The 13060-nt window shown below is 38.6% G+C and overlaps 1 protein-coding gene across 10 annotated transcripts in view; it reads right to left on the reverse strand.

Moving 5' to 3' along the window:
- The window catches only part of adgrg6 (adhesion G protein-coupled receptor G6), a 129552-nt gene that overhangs the window by 104699 nt on the left and 11793 nt on the right, over nt 1-13060 (reverse strand). For all 10 annotated transcript variants that reach the window (XR_010924442.1, XR_010924441.1, XM_067572433.1 and 7 more), the window contains exon 2: nt 8046-8137. Coding sequence is in view for 8 of the 10 variants with exons in the window: in XM_067572433.1 (XP_067428534.1) it covers nt 8046-8137 (92 nt within the window). In the remaining 2 variants the exon portion in view is untranslated. The remainder of the gene's footprint in view (nt 1-8045; nt 8138-13060) is intronic.

Consider the following 13060-nt stretch of genomic DNA (forward strand, 5'->3'; position numbering starts at 1 on the left):
CTTCAGTCTCAGCACTCAGCTTAATTGAACTCGCTTTCGCTGCCATGAAAGTAGAAAGTTGTCAAAAATCAAGATAAATGACCGTAAATGATCATCTTAGTCTCAGATAATCAATTTTCCTCCCACGTAGCAGTGTTTTTGTTTTGTGTCTGGTTTGTTACACAAGTTTTCTGACTATTAAACTTCTCTTTTTATTCATTTATATTTGCAATTATAAAAATATACTATAATATAATCAAAATACTGCTTTGTGTCTTTAATAATCTTTGTCTTTGGCAACTTGCATCCAGCACAGGAGGATGTGTGTCACAGGGTGAAGCTTTCATCCAAATGTAACACAAATTCTAACGAAATTTCCAGAAAAATCCATCGTCTACTGTGACTATCAGGAGATAAACAGGCGCAAATTCTCCAGTTGGTGCCATTAAAAATACTGCAGAAGAAGAGAACTTAATGGGGGAAAAGAGCATCAGTCAAAGCTCAAGAAATGGAAAATCATGTGGAAAGTGTCATGGAAATATGACATTTCTGTTTGTTTCATGTATTAGTTTCATCAGCTCTTCAGTCATGTGTTTAAGTCTTCATGTACATCATCATTTATTCACTAAGTCTGTTTATATTTGCTTTTTATCCACACAGTTACTTTTACACAATTAGGAAACAATTTTTTTTTTATGGTGTTTTGACTTTTTGTCCCGTTTCCCCGTGTTTCCACTCAGGGTTTTTTTTTTTATTCACAAATTGATGCATAAAAACAGGTGGATGGAAACAAACTTCATGACATATTTGGATGCACAAAATGTTTTTTCTGCTCATTCTCTGTTTGCTAAATTGCACCGATGCTTTCAAACCTCAGATGGAAAACCGTCGAGGCTCGCAGTGATTCTTTGTGGTCTGAATGTAATCAACCGTAATTAAGATTATTCCTGTTAAAGGTTGATAAACACTTTATGAATTACAGCTGAACAACAGCACATACTGTAAAATTGACTTTTCCAAAAACAAGACAACAAATTACAACTAATCAGTCCAATTTACCACCAGAAGTTTGTTCCTGTTTGTGTGGAAAAGCCTCTGAGATATTGTGTAAATCACTGGAGGACACTGAAAGTCACGAAATCAACCACATGCATCTGCAGACTCTTGTGAACAGAGCAGAAGAAAGATTCTCTTGCTGTTTTTTTGCTAAATAGTTGGGAAGTCGACAACACAGCGCAGTAAATATTCATCTTCTCTCCGTTTCAAGCCTCCGTCTGGACTAAAACTGTGTTTCTCTCGCCCCAAAACAGTGTTTCAGTGCATAAAATCCAAGCTTTCGCAAAATGATGATGTAAGCTGGACTTAAATCGCCTCAGATCTTCTCCATGATTGATTGTTTAACAGTCAATAAACCGGAACACACAGCAGAGCAGTGCAGCACAGCATCATGGGAATGATTCCTGATTAACAGGTAGAGTTTATGGTTCACAATTAAATGACAATATTGTCCTCACTCTGTTGTCTGACAACAGAAACAAAAGAATATGTAAATGAGAAAGACTGTATGGTGAATCAACTGAATTAAAACAGAGAACGCAGGTTGAACACACATATTCATCCTGTTTCTCCATAATGTTTTTCTGTTATTTTGCGTCTTTGGTTTATTCTGTAAACAACATCTATTTCCTGTTTGTCTGTCCTGGGAGGAGGATCGATCCTCTGTTGCTCATCCTGAGCTTTCTTTCATTTTTTTCCGCGTTAAAGGGTTTTTTGGGGAGATTTTCCTTATTTGAATCAAGGGTCTAAGGATCGAGGATGTTGTGTTGCAGTACAGATTGTAAAGCCCCATTGAGACAAATTTGTGATTTGTAAAATTGGGCTGTATAAATAAAAAATACATGGTGTGGCAGCAAAGATGACATCATTTTTAAGGGGACATGTCATGTTTTTTTTTTATGATTTTCTGTTATTTATACCCTGTTATGATGTTGGATGTTAAACATGGTCAGGGTTCCGAAACGTGAGGTGAACGTATGTGAAAATGCTCCCTGCAAGTCAAAAGTCAAGGCTTCAACCTGCTCTGCTTTGTTTGCAAAGTCACCTCGACTTCCTCCTCATGATGATGTCAGATTGCTTGAACGTGTTGTTCATGTTGTCCACGATCATATTTCAGATCGGATTCAGCTCCAACATGTACGGATGGATTTTAGAAGTTGACGTTTAGAGTAAAGAAAGAGAAAAAGAAGTCAAATCCTGCTGCTATAATTTGTTTATGTAGCCTCTGGAGCCGGAGGAAGCTTCCTGAAGCTGACCAATCAGAGCAGAGTGGGCTCATCAGGGGGTGGGCCTTAAAGAGACAGGAGCTTAAAACAACCTGTTTCAGACAGAGGCTGAACTGAGGGGCTGCATAAAGGACCAGTATAAGACAGTAATCTTAGTTTCTGCTTTTCTCATCCAAATGTAGATTTAGTTCCTGAGTTCAATCAGTGTGCAGAACATATTTCAGTTCCTCCATGAAATTGCGATTTTGCGATTGCAATAATTAACGCAAATTCAAGAAATCTCTGCAGTATTTGCGAGAGTTTGCAAATTTTGCAAAATTACTGCAACTTTTCTGCATGAAATCAACAGACTGCTTGTGATGTGGACTTAATGTCTCATTGCATGTCGTGGTAACTTGTCTCATTGCAGCCTGCAGCTGGTTTGAATTCAGTTTGTCAGAAGAATGAAAAGTTGATGTTGTTCAGACATAATCCACCTCAAACATAAAAATGGGCACTTTGGAAATGAAACGATATATTTATGGTAATGGATTTATTTTAGTAGCATTATTGACTTTTATTTGGTGCTAATGTTGAGGTGAAAATTTATTTAATAAAAGCCTATAAATGGAACTCAAGTACAGTATTTTCTTTTTTTATATAACTTTGAGCCCATGGTTCTCGTTCAAAAAATAAATTAAAAGAATTACCACTGATATATTGTTGTTTCTGTGATATGCAGTATGCTTTTTACTGAAGGAAGTCATTATATTGGTAGTAGTTAAAAAAAAATTGCATTATTTTCCTTTGCATGCAATTTTCCCCAATTCCCGTAATTTTTACCACAAAAAGAGCACATAAAACATCAAAAGTTGTGTCGCAATTTTTGAGAAAAAGCCGCTGCGAAATAAATCATTTTTAGCCACAATAATCACAAAAAAAGCTGCGAATTCCTGGAGGGACTGACGCGCTCATCTTTCACGTCCAGGTGCCGAGTCCAAAAAACTGTAGATACTTTTCTCTCATTTCTCAAAGACATTATTCTTTCTGAGCGTAATAAAGACAAACGTTTTTTAAAGGAGAGTCTCACAGTGTTTGAGAAACGGTTTCTGAGTTCCTCCAGAGTTTCTTGGTCCTCTGTCGTCTCTCATCACACTAAAACATTTACAGTTTCCTGTTCTTGTACCGTTAAAACCTACAGTTTATCTACTGGTCAGCAACACACACACACACACACACACACAAACACACACACACACATATGGGTTATGTTCTTGTCACCAAAAAGCAAAGCGTACACCGCTAACCTCTGTGTGTGTGTGTGTGTGTTTGTGTGTGTGTGTGTGTGCTGTGGTTTGGTGCTGCTGGGAACTTTACGAGTGTGTGTGAACCGCTCGGTTTGGCCTGAGGCTGCTGGTAGGGTATGGAAAATACATTAAACACACACACACACACACTTCCCCTCCCTTCCTCTGTCTCTCTCTCTCTCTCTTTCTATCTCTGTTTCTTTAACTTTCTGTTTGAGTTTTAATTTTTCAGTTTAATGAGCGTTATTGGCTCGAACGTGGAAAACATCGACAGCCAAGAATCTCTCTCTGCCTTCTGTCTATTTCTCCACCTCCAGTTCTCTTTTCATAACACTCCTACAACATGGCCAAAAGTATGTGGACACCCCCCCCCTTGTCCAAGATTTTGTGTGTTGTTTTTTTTTTCTCTCTCTCTCTTTCCTATTTCCACATGACACTTCCCTGCACACAAAAACCAGCTCCATAAAGAAATGGTTTTCCCAGTTCGCTGTGGAAGAACTTGACCTCAACCTCATCCAGCATCAGCCAGACCTCATCAGTCAGCGTTGATGGTGATAAAGTCTGAAGAGTGGAGGCGGTAAGTGTGTTTCCATTCCACCTGTTTTTATTTGCATCTGCAATTTGTGCACAAAAAAGAACTGAATAGAAACACAAAGACATGTTGAAATATCTTTAAAAAGAGTGAATGATGACATGGTTTTCCATCATTGGAGATTTGACTGACGCTCTTTAATGATGTCATCTTGTGTCCTCTTCTTCTGCGATATCTCTTCCACATATATGTGATTGAGAACTTGTCTCGTCATTAACGGTGTCACTGTCACGTGTTGCCAGAAACGTGAAAGGTGTCTACATACTTTTGGCCGGGTGTTAAAAGTGTTTAATGAGAACACCCGCAGAGAGAGAATGAAATCTTAATGAAACACTTAATGAAACACTACATATTAACCGTGTGTGTGTGTGTGTGTGTGTGTGTGTGTGTGTGTGTGTGTGTGTGTTCATGCTGCATTTAGCACATTTTCAGCTCATCAAGCAGAAACTTGCTTCTTAGTTATTTTGGCAAAACCAACTTTTTTTTTTTTTTTTTTGCATTTTTCACTTCCCAAACGTGCAAATACATTAACACACTTACACTGCTGTGACATCATCAGTTTGTCCGCACACACGTGCTCGTGCACACACACACACACACACACACACACACACACAGTCCGACTGAGCACAAACTAATGAATGGACGAATCATGTGAACAAACAAATCAATGAACAATTGATCATGTGAACATACAGTGTGCACCAACAAACAAACCAATAAACAATGTATTTAATTAATGAAAGTCGATCCAACAAACAAACAAACAAACAACAATCCAGTGTACAAAAAATTAAATCGAACAACTGATCGACTGAACGAACGGACGAATTATCGAACCAACAAATGAAGCAGTAAATGAAGAATCGATTGAACAATTGAACAAATTGAACACACGTAGCAGTGATGTTTACACTGCAGGGATGGAGACCACATAGGGCTCTTTACCAGAACACAACCCAACGCCACGTTGCATCGGCCAATCATACAACCACACATTCCTGGTGGATTACTTTTCTAACGTGACCGCCGTGGTCGGCTGTTTACCTCCCGATCATCACGACGAAAGATATACCAGCTGATAACTTCCCAGAGTTGTAAATTCCTGTCTATGAGTTGTACAAACCCGCTGCTTCTGATAAATCCTTAAATGCATTAATCTGTAACTGCAACTCAACTTCCTGGATCGTATTTCATTATCTCACCGGTACCTCAAACATCACGCCTCCACCACCCGCTGTAGTGCCAGATTTGGCTTAACTTTTACTCGGGTCAGATGTCTGACAGACTGTGACACCAAAATAACTTCCTGGTGTGACTTTGTAATATCTACATTTGGTTTATTATTGTCAGAAATATACACCAAAGAACAAACTGTAACTTTCTACACATCACCAACAGACATTTAGTACAAAAAAACAGGTCTGTGACAAGAGTTCAAACCCATAACTGCTCTGAAAAGATTAACAACATTTTAAAGAATGAATGGAAGCATGATTCCTGCGATGTGTTGCGGCATGGCTCCAAAATAAATAAAAAAAAGATTAAAAAATGATTAAAGAATAAACCAGATGGACATGATATCATGATATCTAACAGCAGAGTTGTGACTTTTTCGGCAACATGATGAGCGGGAGGGGTTTTTTTTGTTAATGGAAGCACATGACATGAAGAAAAAACTGAGGCATGCTCGAGCACAGAGATGGAAAAATACGAGTAAAGAAGGACAGTGGGAAACAAGTGTGTGTGTGTGTGGAATATGGAAACATGGGAAGTAGAAAAGACACAAATGAAAGATGGAAATCATATAAATCACTGCTGTCAGATGAAAGTGCTGCATCTCCGAGCGCTGCGGTTTTCCCATGCCCATTGAAAAATGCACCTTTTTTTTTTTTTTTCAAACAGTAACACAAAATTCCCTTAACTTTCCCTTCCAGTAAGAGACGCAACATTTTTACCCGACAGCAGGAAAACAACAGACATGATAGCACATTAATGACATGAAAAACAAAACATGAATGAAGGCAAAAAAAAATAAAAAATATGGATGTTAACCAGAAAATAACAGCTTCAGAACAGTTTATATTATTCCTCCACTGATATCTGGCTCCAAAAGAGACATTTAACGACTATTTTATGATGTGAAATTTAATTAAAGAAGCACTTTGCAGGCTTTAATCATCATATAAAGATGAGAAAATTACACCCAATTGAGTTTTTTTGTCATTAAAATCACAGTTGCCCTTTGAAGCATTCAACTTTCTGTATTTCATACACTGAATAATAGAATTAAAATGATCATCATGGGCTCATTATGCACCTGTAGCCACTTTAGATCAAGATAAACACTCACTCAGATTCATTTTCTAATAGAGGATTAAATGTCACAGTATCTCCAGATAATAAGATGTTAATTGTGGACACTAACGTCATTATATCTAATTATTCACTCACTTCATTCATCGTCTCACTGAGGGCTGCAGATTATTTTATGACTTTATTTTGTCAGAAGAAGTATTTTTCTCTTCAGTTTTTTTGTCAAGTTGCTCTCACAGCTGTTTGTTTTTCGGGGACACGTCGACATGAACTGTGATTGGCTTCTGTTTGTAGCTCCGTCTGCACACATCATGTTGATTAATGGTAGCTGGGAGGATGTGTGTGTGTGTTTATGTGTGTGTGTGTGTTCATTATCTCTTGCACGTTGCATTCTGTTCCCCGCCTTGTGCAACACAACAAACCGTTCTCTGCAGCCACACACACACACACACACACACACACACACACACACACAAGGAGGACTCTGGTTGATTAAATATATTCTCCTCTGCAGCCTAGTGTGTAATATCTGTAACAGTTAATGTATATATACGGGATCTTGTCTTTATTGGCTGTCTAGAGGACTGGCTTGTCGGTGCAGTTTCAGGTGCAAAGTTTAAAGTTTTGAGACACATGTATGGAGGTTTTCTGGTGCACACGCAAGAGACTTGAACCATGCAACAACCTTAGTTGATCAATCTAAACCTGATTCTTAAAACAAAGTCTAAACCCTCAAACTGCCTTTTAAAAAAGGAAGAGCTGTAACAAAAAAAATCTCACTTTCTGAAAACCTCCTTTCTTAACAAAATGCTCTCTAAATGCTCTTTAAAAGAAATGTCCTCACTTTTCAAAAGCATCTCCTCTTACCTAATATCTTCCCACTTTCCAAAGATGTGCCCTCTATGAAAAAAAAACTTTTTGTTTTAATTGAATTTTCAAAAATTTTCAAAAACAAATTCTGAAAACACTTTAAAAAAATGTCTCCCCTTCTTAAAACGTTCCTCACTTTTAAACAATGATGTAATTCTCTTAAAATATCCTCACCTAAAAAAATTCTACCTTCACATTCAAAAAATGTCCTCACTAAAAAGTCCCTTTCTTAAGTCCTCTCTCTTCAGGTGTAAAACTCTAACTCGTCCTCAAAATGTCTTCACTCTCCAAAAATATCCCTTCTTACAAAATGTGTCTTAACTTTCCAAAAAAGTCCTCGCTTTTAAAAAAGCGTCCTCCCTCTCTGTGTCCGTCTTTCTGCTCAGACTTTGATTTAAAGCTTTGATTCGACTAGCTGTTATTTTAGCGACATTAAACGCTCGCATACTCATCCGCGTCTCGTTCCAAGTTTGATTTCAACTTCAAGTTTCTTGGTTTTTTTTCATGTGTGGAAGAGCTGAACAAGCAGATGTCGCTGTGATTGATTTCGATTACATTTCCACAAAGTGAAAAGTTTCCACTTCTGCCTTGAAGTATTGACTCAGCTTTGTCGAGTTGGACAGCTGTGAGAGCAACTTGTTTGTAATTTACCCCCAAAAAATCCATCCTTTGCTGACATTTCCTGTTCAGAACAACATGGTGGCTGAACTGGTTTCCTACCGTTCCTGTGCAGAGTCATCCACAGCAGTACGACCGGGACGACGTGACGGAGCCTCCACCTTCCACCTCCTCCGCCGGCTGTACGGGACTCCCTGAAGAAGCAGCGGGAAGACGACATCAGTCAGTACGATACAGAACTATATGAGCTATAACAGAGGCTGGTTGAGATGCTTATTGTGGTTTTCACAGCTGTTTAATGTCTGTAAGGAAAAACACAGCAATTTTCATGCTGAAGTCACTAAATGTATCATTTGTTTCCCAATATAACACGAAAAAATCGACATAAACAAAGGATCCAAGGGAGTAAGTTATAAATAAAGCATTTCAATGTTATTTTCCTCATTTATATGAATGTATATCAGCAAATAACACATTATGATAATGATAATGGTAATATACAGTATAAAAAAAGCCACTTAAATTGCTGCATTATAAAGCATTAACTCTAAAATCATCTTGTATTTCCTCAATAATGACCTGATACTTTATGACCTTACATAAAAAAAACTTCAAACAACTATTTCAAATGTTCAAAATGAAACTTTAAACTCAATAAATAAAGTTTATTCCCATCTTTCCTATGAAGAGCGCTTCATGCCCTTTGCTTTACTGCGTTGTTTTTGATTTATGATCAGTTCCAGCATCTTTTTAGCAGAATGTTCTATAAATAATAAAAAGAAAACATTACTTTTTTAACCAAAAATGCAGAGGTGATGAGTTTTCAGCCGTGAGTTGTGTCTGTCTAACTTCCAACGAGAGGACAGGCCAGCAGAGACGATACCCAGGACAAAAAAAAACTAAAGTAAACTGAGTAAATCACTCGACGCTGCTCCGGTTTATTGCTGTGAGTGTACGGTAATAACTGAAGGATGAACAGATGAACACATTAATGTTTTGATCAACTCAGAGTTTTCTCCCATCTGGATGGTGGCTGGACAGTGAAAGGACTCTGTTTACACTGATTTAATAAATCAAACCGAAACTCTAAAAGTGCCAGTGCTCCAACACAAACACAAACTTTCAGATGATAGTTTAGCATGTTTAAACAGTTAAAAGTGCCAATCACAGTCTACTAAACCTGTAGGTAATGTCTACAAACGACCTGTTTTCTTCTGTTTTGTTTGACCGACTGTCCAAAATCCAAAAATACAGAATTTTATTATAATTAATACTGAAAAGAAAAGTAGTAAATCCTCACAAATAACAGGCTGGACAATTAAACAATTAAACAATTGTCAGAATAGTATTATTTTTGTGTTATGTCCACTGGTAGCAGGATAAACAGGTGACTGGGGATCACACTGGGTACCACCTACGCTCTCGTGGTGGCCCAGAGGATAACGCCCCAGGGGAGCCAATCAAATCGCTCCATCAGGCAGCGATAATGTCGTTACGGTGACGGACTCACGACACTGTATCTGCTAATGAGACAAGAGCCCTCATGAGGATGAAATCGACCTGTTAAACGTCTGAAAATCATAATATTAACATCAACACTCTCCTGTTGATGTGTTGATCAGTAAGAAATAGATTAAATAGCTTATTAGTCTTTGGAGCCGTTTCTAAACAACTAACACGAACAAATGATGAAGGATCATGTCACCCAGTGCAGCGGTGTTGCTCACTGATGTGTTTTTAATTGTTTTTGGACAACAACAGAGGACTACAGCACAGAGGAATAAGATATATCAGGCTTTTGTTGCTAAGGTTGTTGCTAAGGTTGTTGCTAAGGTGTTTCCATGTGTTGTTCACGTTGTTCACGTTCATAGTTCTGATCAGATTCGGCTCCAACATGTATGGATGTATTTGAGAAGTTAACATTTGGAGTAAAGAAGTAGAAAAAAAGTGAAGTCCTGCTACTATAGGTTGTTTACGTAGCCTCTGGAGCCGGAGGAAGCTTCCTGACCAATCAGAACAGAGTGGGCTCATCAGGAGGCGGGCCTTAAAGAGACAGGAGCTAAAACAGCCTGTTTCAGACAGAGGCTGAACTGAGGGGCTGCATAAAGGACCAGAATAAGATGAATAAGGAGTTTTTAACTGTAAATCATGCAAAGATATTTCAGTAGAGCCCCAGAATATAAATACAGACCTGGAAATGTGCAGAATATGTCCTCTTACATAATGTTTCTGATTCTCAGCCAGCAAAAGCCTATTAGACATCTCTAAGTTGGATTTAATTCAACCTTAAGTTACTGTAAATGTTGAGATGTAAACCTGATATAAATCAATACGTTTATTTGAAAGGATTCAGGTTCAATAAGTGGATTTTATTTTCTTAAAATGCTATCAAACCCCCGATCGCTTTGAGTTTGGTGGGTGAACAAATCTAGAAAAATGCGATGTACACTTTTCACGATTTTGTGACACTTAAAAAATTAAACAATCGAGCAATTCGTTGTAAAAATCTGATAAATCGTTAATGAAAATAACAGTTTGTTGCAGAACCTGATTGCAAATTACATCAACACAACAGTAAAAAGTAAAAGATATGAATCCTTCACTGTTTCACAGCAGGACAGACGCAGCAGGGTCACACTCTGCTTCATGTTTTATTCACCTATCAGCTCTGTTTGGATTCTACCCGTCTATCACTCTCACACATGAAGATATTATGACGAGACTGACACGAGAGTACAGCGCTGTGTTTTCTTGAAGCTGTCAGCCGTCTGACACCTGAGTTCATCTTTTATTTTCTTGACGGAGGTCTGGACGCTCTTATCTGCTCACCAGAGACTAAAAAATAAAAAGCCCGTCATCTGTAGTTCATGACGCGTCGCAAACAAACAAAACTCAAAAGTTTAACACAAGACAGATAAAATCTTTTCAGAATAAAATACAGATAATAAAAGACAGATTTGTTTCGAGGTGTTTTCCTACAAATTGTCTTGATATCAGGGTCAATTTTAGGTTTGTCATAATTGAGTTCTGTAAAATTATATTGAAATACGTTAATTATCAATCATATATTATATATTAGCATTCATTCATGATATATGAATGTTACAGTGGTTCCTTTTTAGCTTTTCTACCCTTAAAAAAACACATTTAATGGAAAAACGTTGCACAATTTTGAAAAATTCCAGTTTACCATTAGCTTGAAATATCAGCTTTCAACAGGCTCGATCCCAGAAAAACCAGTATCTGCATCAGTCTTCAGAAACCAGTACCGGTCTAATAGCTCCAACATGAGCAGGAAAAATCCCCATACTGTATATGTTTATTGTTCTTGGCATTTCAGCTCACATCTGTATAATGAGGAATAACAACTCTTGTTTTAGCTCAACACATTTTTGCTTTCTGAGTGCGCTGTTACTCAACACAGCTGCTGTTACTCGTGTCCTGGGATTAAAAAGACCTGAAAACCACCTTGTTTCCACAGAAAGCCCAAAATGGTTTTGAAAGGCTGAGGTCCAGAAAACATGTTTGGCAGCTCAAAGGAACAGTGTGTTGATGTGACCCTGCAGCTCCAATACAGAATGACTGCAGTTACGCGTGTGAAACGGAGCAAATACTTCCATGGGCCGCTCAAAACCGGTTTGTCTCATATGTTCCGAGATCGGGGCGATTGTGAAGCACCACTACAGACAAAGCACAGATCTTTGGAGCAAACATACCCACTCAAATCCAAACTGAAGGCACAGAAAATAAACAATCTAAGACCCCAACACGATCGATCCACTTTTTGAGATGCACATTTTTTAATTTTTTCAATGCAGCCCTTATTTTAGGCTACTTGAAATGAGAAAAGAACATTTATTTACTATTAGAGTGCTTTGTATAATAGCATGTTAGTTTTTTTCATGTTGTTGGTGTATGTACTCGTTCACCTCACGTCAACTGTATTCATTTTTCTATGTGCTGAAGTAGCAATACCGGAGGCCAAGCAATCGGCTTGTTCCGAACAGGAACAGGAACATGCATGAGTAATACCAATTCTGTTTTCATTGCACTGACTCCCTGTCTCCTTCAGGATTGACTACAAAGTCCTGCTAGTCACGTACAAATCCATCAACAGATATGCACCTCCCTACCTACAAGAACTGATCATACCACAAACTTCCACAGCAGATGGAGGGGCGTGTTGGTGTCTGAATCTGATTGACAGCAGCTGGAGGGGCGTGTTGGTGTCTGTGTTTGATTGACATTCACTGGAGTGGCATGTCATTGTCTGTGTTTGATTGACAGCAGCTGGAGGGGCGTGTTGGTGTCTGTGTTTGATTGACAGCAGCTGGAGGGGCGTGTTGGTGTCTGTGCTTGATTGACAGCAGCTGGAGGGGCGTGTCGGTGTCTGTGTTTGATTGACAGCAGATGGAGGGGCGTGTTGGTGTCTGTGTTCGATTGACATTCACTAGAGTGGCATGTCATTGTCTGTGTTCGATTGAAAACAGCTGGAGGGGCGTGTCGGTGTCTGTGTTTGATTGACAGCTGCGGGCAGGCTACCTGTGTCACACCGTATGAACTAAGAAACAGTAAACAAACTGCTGTAGCTACAAGTCATGGACAGACTGCGTGTTGCTAGAAGGGACTTTGAAGAGCAACGAACAAACCAGCATCTAACAGGTCAGAGGTGACATTTGCAGGCATGTTTACATGCTGTTCAAGCACTAGCTCTCACTCTGACCTTTGAACTTCACTGTATGCCGCAAAAGCGATGCATGTTGACAGCTAAACTCCAAGCACCCTCTGCTGACCTTTTACTATAGCAGCACAGACACACATATAGTAATCTCTGGTTATGCCACTGGTACAAATAACAATTATCCTCACAATGTCTGTAAGTTTAAAAATGGGAAACTACTGTGCTTTAGTGTTTTGCTCTATAATATAGTCTGTTGAAACCCCTTATGGGCCACACAAGCACTACACTGAACACTCTTCGTCTTCTAACCCAGCCACATTGTCTTGTTAATAATGGATTTTTCCATGTTAATGGTGAGTTATGGTTGTTTTCTCTCGGTTATTTTTAGTCTGAATCCAGCCTGATGCTAATCTGAGCTCTGCAGACTGTGAAACTA

Source organism: Thunnus thynnus, chromosome 18 (genome assembly GCF_963924715.1).
Source record: "Thunnus thynnus chromosome 18, fThuThy2.1, whole genome shotgun sequence".
NCBI classification, from domain to species: Eukaryota; Metazoa; Chordata; class Actinopteri; order Scombriformes; family Scombridae; genus Thunnus; species Thunnus thynnus.